Source organism: Pogona vitticeps, chromosome 5 (genome assembly GCF_051106095.1).
Source record: "Pogona vitticeps strain Pit_001003342236 chromosome 5, PviZW2.1, whole genome shotgun sequence".
Taxonomy (NCBI): Eukaryota; Metazoa; Chordata; class Lepidosauria; order Squamata; family Agamidae; genus Pogona; species Pogona vitticeps.
Window position 1 is genome coordinate 147,655,619 of NC_135787.1, and position 8,415 is coordinate 147,664,033.

An 8,415-nucleotide genomic window follows, 5' to 3' on the forward strand; every position below is an offset into this window, starting at 1 on the left:
CTGTTATTATGACACTGTTAAAACAGACTTTCCTTGTAAAGACAACCTTGACTGTAATGCTGCTGCAAGAGGTTTGTGCAGTAAGAGGAGCTTCTTGCAATACAGAGTGAGAAAATGGTATTCAGAAAAAGAATGACGTTCCGGTTTTTATGTGGAATATGGATGGTGCTGGATCTCTTTATTTCTTCTTATACATATGATCATACTTTGTTGCCTGATATAGAAGATGAAAAGTTTATAAAGGACTGTGTGAACCACCACAATTATTTTCGATCCAGTGTGAACCCTTCATCCAGCAATATGCTTCAGATGGTAAGAAAAAATTCTGTATATTTGTACAAGAATCTCAAATTTAAAAAGCCATGCTATTATTTCAAAGAGCCAGACAGCCGATAGAAATGCAGCAGTTCTTGTACATCTAGAATTTTTTCTGTGACTGTTAAAAACATGGCTTTTCTGGCAGGCCTTTCCGGACCTTACAACACCTTAATTGCAGCACCTAATTACAGTGAGTGGTCTCAACATTTATACTATCAGTCCTGCTGTCTTGCTCTATATTATATTCTTTTATATTGTTTTAACTATTTTATTTAAATTGTTGGTTGTTTTATTTTTATTTTATATTATTATGTTTATTGTTGGTATAGTGTATGTTTTATTTGTTTAACCTGTACACCTCCCAGAGTGGCTTAGTAGCCAAATGGGCGGTATAGAAGCCAAATAAATTTAAAAAAAACACATTTTAGTAATGCTTTCAGTACTGTTTCACATCAATTGCTCATAAACAAGTTAGATACCCAAGAATTAATTTTGCTAGCGTGTCTCTCTAACCCTGCCCCCTGCATTTCTGAATAGGAATTATGAGCAAAGGATAAAACATTGCACAATACACTTAAGATACCAGAATGGGTTTTATAATGCAGAATGAAAGCAGTTGCAAGTATTAACAGAAGAAATAGGGAATTATAAAACAGAGTAATCAAGGATGATAACTTAAAGCTTTCTCTTAGTATTAAAAGCCCATTATGGTTATGAATGTACTGGAATTTAAGAAATTTAAATGCAAGAATATAATTTAAATACTTCTGCTGTTTTGTATTATATTTTGTCTGTGGTAATCTGGTATTAATGTAACATGAATGTACTGGACTTTAAGAAATTTGATGTACTGGAATGTCTGTGGTAATTTAGTGTTAATGTAACGTGTGTGCATTTATTTATTTTTTCTCCAAAAAGATAAACGTGCATTTATCTTTTAACTTTGCAGACCTGGGACCCTGCATTGGCAAAGACAGCCAGAGCATGGGCAAAGAAGTGCCACTTTGGCCATAATGTTTATCTCAAAATTCCTAGGAAGGTTCACCCTTATTTCACCCCAGTTGGAGAAAATATTTGGACTGGCTCAGCCTCTCACTTCTCTGTAGAAGAAGCCCTCCGTATGTGGTATGATGAAGTGCATGCCTACAATTTTGAGAGCCAAACATGTGCTAAAGTTTGTGGCCATTATACTCAGGTGATTCTTTATTTCTCATTCTGCCATCAGAAGTGATAAACTATAAGTATGAAAAACAGATGCATTAATAGAAGAAACTCTAGCTTCACCAGTTGCAGTATCAGATAGCAAGAGTAAGAAATATTTTGAAAGTGGTCATAATGCATACCCACTGTAGCACTCATGTCTCTATCTGGATGTGCTGCCACCCAAGCAACAACAATCCTCAAACCCCTGCACTAATTATAAGGCAATTGTTTGAACTTGAGCAAAGGGACTCCTTGTTCTGGATTATTGCTATCACTGGAACTAGGCAAACAGCCAGGGTTCTTCTTTAAGTGTTTTTCATCACTGCCACAGTGAAGGGCTAAATTTACATTACTCTATTAAGAAGAGTAAGACTGTTTCTGGTGAAACACACGGCCTTAGGGTGCAATCAAACAGCTCATTATCTCTAGTTTTGGACTGTTTTGGGAGCAAGCTGATTCATTCTGTTTTCTGACAATCATGAACCAGTCCAGTCCTTATCCATGCCAACTATATTTTTTTGATCCCTAGCAGGAGCTACTTTTTTTAAGCACAGCTAGGGTCACTTAATTTTAGTCCAGTTTCTGGCATGCCTGATCACTCATGTTGAACGAAAGCAGCTCTGATAGGTGTCCCCCGCCCCCACAATTTCGTGCCATGTCAATTGGGTGGCAAGCCAATAAAGTGATATGTCCCTTACCAATAAATGTGGGAGAGGGGAATCCAGTTTTCTCTTGCTTGTGCCAGAGAGAGTGATAGGAGATTATAGACAGGGTGAGCCGTACCCTTTTTTCTCTTTGCAATCCATTACAGCTTTATTTTGGTGGCTAACCTATTTATTTAGTTACCTCATTTTTTCCTCTCTTCTGCCCATGGGGGACCCAAGGCAGTTCACAATAACCAAAACTATAAAACAACCGTATATAAAAATCATATGAGCAAATAAATCGGCATATATCAAGATTAAAAACAATTTTAAAAAACATTTACAAATTTGTAAGTTAATAGACAAAACATTCCCGAGACACTTGCTGCTTAAACGCCTACTTGAAGAGGAAGATCTTTGCCTGATGAGGGAAAGACAAGAGGGAGTCTAAAGAAGCAAAAGGGGTTGGGAAAGCAGAAAACATTTTCCCTGTCTTCACAGAAGCAGTACAGAAAATTAGCTTGAAGTAATAGGCCAAGGGGCAGGCAGAGTTGAGGTGCATTTCAGTGGAACAAATACTAATGCTAACATTACTGGTTCTGAATAATGCTTAAGTAATTATCGTGTCGGTTGTTAACTGGCATTCCAGCAGCTTAAATGTAGCATGCCAATTTAAATCTTGACCAAACTCTACTACGTAATTCTTTTCTCTGTCTTAGGTTGTTTGGGCAACAAGCTACAAAGTTGGGTGTGCAGTCCAGTTTTGCCCACGTGTTTCAGGCTATGAAGAACTCTCCAATGGAGCACATTTTATCTGCAACTACGGACCAGCGTGTATATATATATATATATTTTCTCATCTTTTAAAAGACATTCAGTTAATAGAGTTTTTTTTAAAAAAATCTTGTACTGTTCTGTGGAGTGTTCTGACATTTATTCTGAGTAAAGGAGATTGCAACCATTTCTTATTGACCTGGAAGTGCTGTAACCTTAGGGCTGTATTAACTTCAAATATGGCAGAAGAGGATGAATTTTATTTCTTATCAGTTTTATATATACCATCTTCATTGAATACTTTTCCAAAAGGCACCTTGTTTACAAGTTTTGCTCACAAACCATTTAAGCCAACACACTCACCTGGTGATGGCTTTTACCTCAATCATACAAACCATAGTACATACTTTTTTAAAAGCCTCGAATAAAGTCACAACAATAGCAAGTGCAAATGCCACTCTTCCTTCATTTTTAACCCTGAGGTGTGTTTCCTCTGTTCTGTGTAACAGCCTGGCATTAAAAAGGAGGTACAGCTATGGTCCTGATGCACAATCCTCCAAGTGTAAAAGTAGCCCCAAGCGGGGCTATGGTTAATGTAATTTTGAGAGGTGAATCAATTCCTGTTTCAAAGTGCAAAATATAGGTCTGATTGCAGTGACATAAAGTCACCTGTACAGTTAAAACAATTGCAGAGAGTTAAGCACACCATTCCATTTTTGAAACAAAATTCCTATAGCTCTGCATCGCAGTTGCCTAACAACTACCTCAAGTACACAAAATCCAGAGAAAATCTGGGCATGTATTGCTGTGTCTCAGTGAAATGAATGGCCTTAAAATACATGTGTAAGCCCATGTTGTTGTAAATATTCATACCATGTTACAGTAGGAACACATTATCCATTGGGTATCGGTTCCAAGACCCCCCTTCCGTCGATGCCAGAAATAGTGGATAAGCAAAGCCCTTCTTTCCAGTTTTTTTCCCATGTATGTTTGAGATAGGGAGCCCTGACCTGGCCCAATCTTGCCAAAGAATTGAGTTTCCTGCCCTCCTGTTCTCAAGGGAGGCTTCCCTGAAACCAGCAACCTTGAGAATGGGTGTTTCTGGGTTTTATTTATTTAAATGTTTTGAATAATTTTTTTTTCAGGCAGCAGGTAAGTGAAACCATGGGTACTGATTCCATGGACCACTGTATATGAACACTGGCACTACTGTACATATAACCATATCAGTTCTATCACTTCACACATCATTGCCTTTATTTTTATAGAGGGAATTTTCCAACGAAACCTTATAGAACAGGAAGACCATGCAGTGGATGTAATGGTGAAAAATGTGTACGTGATCTTTGTGGTAAGTATGCTTACCACATTTATGAAGGTGAAATTTCTGCATCTACTTATAATTCTCATCAAATGTTTATATTCTCATTTGATTAATACCAGACTACTGGAAATTGTCTGTTATTTGAGATTACCTTCCAAAAGAAATCAAAAGGATGCATAGATCCTTTTGATTTACAGTTATAACCAAGTACAGTAATCACTTACACAAATGCCTTTGAGGACCATTTCAGTTTCTTTTTCATAACAAGAGTTGCAGAACGGCTTTTGTGAAGTGTCATACACATTCCTGATGTTAAGCAAATTGCTTGCATATTGAAAATGTATAAGGCCGAGACATGGATTTGGAGCATCAATAGCTCTCCTTTTGATGAAAAAGGCATACATATAAAGTTGGATATCATTAGTATAATTACTGGTGATATTTCAGACCAAATCTCTATGACCTCCTTCCCCTTAGTTTTATATGCAACAGAGACTTCACCAACCAATAAAAGGAGAGTCTTGTCTTTAGTGCTTACGTCTCTTGGTTCAGCGAGGGAGGCAGATGCCTTATATCTTCCCAGTTGCTGGGTAAGAAAGGATGTTCATTCATACATGCAGAGTGAAAAGGGGAAATTCCTTCATACCTGCAGAGTGAAAAGGGGACTCACTACTGAGTAAGTCAGGGCCTGTATCTGCTTATCAACAGTGGACTGAGGGGATAAAATCTTTGTAAGGTTATTTTGAGATTTTTAAAAGTATATGTTATGGATGAGTCCTGTGTAGGCCAAGTGCTAGCATTAGGGTAAAAATGCACAGTCCTGAAAGACAGAGACTCCTCAGTTCTGCCACGTGAGTTCAGTGACGTCATACAGGGATCAGTGTTATCTAGGCAGAGAACAACGTTTCCTTCAGAATAACTTATTGTCCAGAATCCTTTTGCTTAAAGTAGTAAATTGCACTAAAGTAGGCCCATTGAATCAATGGGGATTAAGTAAGTCAACGCCTCTCTAAATTCCATTGATTCAAATGGGCCTACTGTAACTGAAGCTTACAAAGCTAAACTAAGTCAAGGTTAAAGTAGACTCATTTGAATCAATGGAATTCATACAGCAGCTCACTCACCAAGTCCCCATTCATTCAGTGGACCTACTGTAATGCAATTTACTATGCTAAACAACAGGATTTCAGCTATTGTGATTTGAAAACTGGTAAGATACATAATTGCTATATCATTCATCCATTGATTTCACTTCTATACTACCCCACTAGTTATCACTGGCTAGAAATGCTTACCTGAGAAAAGATATCTGGGCTTAAATCCAATTGTTAGTTCCAACTAGAGCAGATCCAGTAAATCATTAGAGCCTCCTTTAGCCCCATCATTGCCTATTCTATATGAGCAGCAAATTTATTTTTGTTTTGTTGTAAAGTGTAATTGATTTGTGGAAAGTCCTTTCATGTTATAACACATGTCATCTTTCCTGCAAGCAATATTTCTGACGTATTTAATGTGCAGCAAATGCTTTCCTGGATGTTGATTGTTTTAAACCATGAGTGAGGAGCTTTTTCATCCCAAGCGCTCAGTACCTATCCATATTAAAGAGAAATTATTCAATATAGAGAACAATCACTTGGATTTAATGTTTATATTTTCTCTGCATTCTCCAGCAAATCCAGAACGGGACCAATTGATAAGTATGTATTCATTATTGTTACTTACATTATCCTCATTTTTATTTGGAACACCTGTAATCTCTCTCTAGGGCTAATACACATTTATATTCTAGGTTACTCCAACTGGTCCCCAGACTGGGATGAAACAGAGTCCTCACCGAAAGCTCCTTCGTATCCTGGTCCATACTCAACATGTGATTCATACTGTATTGCTGTTTTAATTTTAAGATTATTGTTTGTATCACTTACTGCTGGCACAGTAGCTGTTTTATTTAGGAAGTATCCTCAAATGTTTATGTATGAATAAGCTCTCTAACCTAGAACTTTAGGAGTATAAGCTTTGTGGACACATCTAGCTTTCAGGGTTCCACCTAAAATAGCAATATAATTATAATTGCTATATAATTGTTAATATAATAGCAATATCTTCCAACATGAGAGAGTAGACTTTTTTGTGTAATATTTCAAATACCATGATCAACACTGTTCCAAGTTGCAGAAATAGTTACATCACAGGAAGTTAGTCAGAAACTCATCCTTGGCTGTAATCATGTGATTCTTTTGAGCATTGGCCCTTTACACTTTGAAATCACATTTAGAAGTTTATATCATATTCTGTGGTTTCAGTATCCCACAGTGGCTATTGACTTGCTTCTTTCTGCCCCTCATTTTTTGCCCACAAGCTGTGCATTTTGAATACTGATATCAAGCTATAATGTTTTATCTCAGTTTTATGCATTTCTTCCCCACCATAAAGGATCATTGGACTAAGTAGGTGTGGGATTTTTGGAATACAGGGACTACAGACCTACAAGCCTGCAGGAATTTCCCAAACCGGATGATGCTGCCATCAGTGTTAGAAAGGGCACTTTATTTTGACAGGTCAAGTAAAGCAGTCAGTCATAACAGTTTTGTATTTTTTTTTTTGTAATACAGTTTTGCAATACAGACCTTTTTTTGAAAAATTTAAATCTGCCCTCACATCTGTTGCTGTTAATTACTCTTAAATACTCTCAACCAAATTGACTATACTAGCTTAAAATTATGCCTCCTGCTTTACTTGACCCGCCTTTGGAGGGTTCATTCTCTTTTATCATATGCTAAAGAACAGAGTGTTCTTTAGCGTAAGATAATAGAGTGAAAATTGGTGGAAGAAATATCAGTTTAAGGTATGCAGATAATACCGTTTTACTGGCAGAAAGCAACAGTGATTTGAAATGAAATAATAAAGTTCCAAAACAAGACTTCAGTTGGACTTTGAGAGGACAAAAGTCTTGACTACAGAAGAACAACACATATTCAATGTTGACAATGAAGAAATTGAAATAGTGAAAGATTTTGTATACTTAGGTTCAATCATCAATCCAAATGGATAGTGCAGTCAAGAGATAAGAGATCAGAAGAAGACTGAGACGGCCAACGATGAAGGAATTAGAAATGATCATTAAGTGAAATGATCAGCAAGTCTCTGGAGACCAAGACCAGGATAATCCACATTGTTTTATTCCTAATCTTTAAGTACAAGTGTGAAAGCTGGACAGTAAAGAAAGCTGGCAGGGAAACAAATTGATTTGTTTGAAATATGGTGCTAGAGAATTGCTTTGCAGGAAAGACAAACAAGTAGGTCCTACATAGAACAAATCAAAACTGAACTGTTAGAGCTCTGTGGTTTAGATATCTGGCTGCATAGCCAGAGGCTGGGAGTTCAATTCTCCATTGTGCTTTCCTGACAGAGGCTGGATGTGATGAGCCATAGGGTCCCCGCCAGCTCTGAAGTTCTAATGTGATGACGGTGATGATGATGATCTCTGGAGTAAAAAAATGATGAAACTTAAGCTGTCATATTTAGGACAGATCGCGAGAAAGAATGATTCTCTGGAAAAGACAATAATATTGGGAAGGTTGAGAACAGCAAGAAAAGAGGAAGACCAAATATGAGATGGAGTGACTCACAAAAAGAAACTACAGGCTTGAGTTTACTATCACTGAGCTGAGTTTACAATCACTGTTGAGATCAGGACATTTTGGAGATCGTTCATTCATAAGATTGCCATAAGTTGTAGGCGACTTGACAGCACATAACAACAACAATGAACAGAAGCCTCATCATAGGATAAAAATTCTAAATTGACTTCAGACTCTTCTGTTACTATCTTTATTGTTTGTAAGATATTGGTGTGCTCATATCAAAAAGGGTGTCATTCTATGCCCAATATGGACCAGCTTTTCTTTTTAAAAGAGTGGAATTCTATTGTTAAAGTAATACTTCTTAACTACAGTATTTATTATTTGGCAACATGTATTAGAAATGTTCTCTAGCTCTTGGATAAAACTTTGGAAAATTGATTTCTGTGCTTGCAGGCTTGTGACTATTGCTGATATTACCTGTCTCATGGAATAGAGAGGAAATATACTGTGTCTGGATTGCAAGTGATATTCTTTTCTAAGAATAAACTATCTGTTTTTATTAACTGCA

General features: G+C 37.0%; 1 protein-coding gene across 2 annotated transcripts; it reads left to right on the plus strand.

Annotated features, from left to right (window-relative positions):
• On the plus strand, positions 1-8,415 carry LOC110084783 (glioma pathogenesis-related protein 1). Of its 2 annotated transcripts, none has more exons than XM_073000362.2 (6): positions 1-312; positions 1,268-1,513; positions 2,885-2,997; positions 4,208-4,317; positions 5,934-5,960; positions 6,053-8,415. In XM_073000362.2, exons 1-6 carry the CDS (start codon positions 115-117, stop codon positions 6,244-6,246), a joined length of 888 nt encoding a protein of 295 aa, XP_072856463.2. In that variant the 5' UTR covers positions 1-114; the 3' UTR covers positions 6,247-8,415. The 2 variants fall into 2 exon arrangements, with proteins under 2 accessions (XP_072856463.2, XP_020660078.3); XM_020804419.3 differs by having other exon boundaries at positions 4,208-4,290.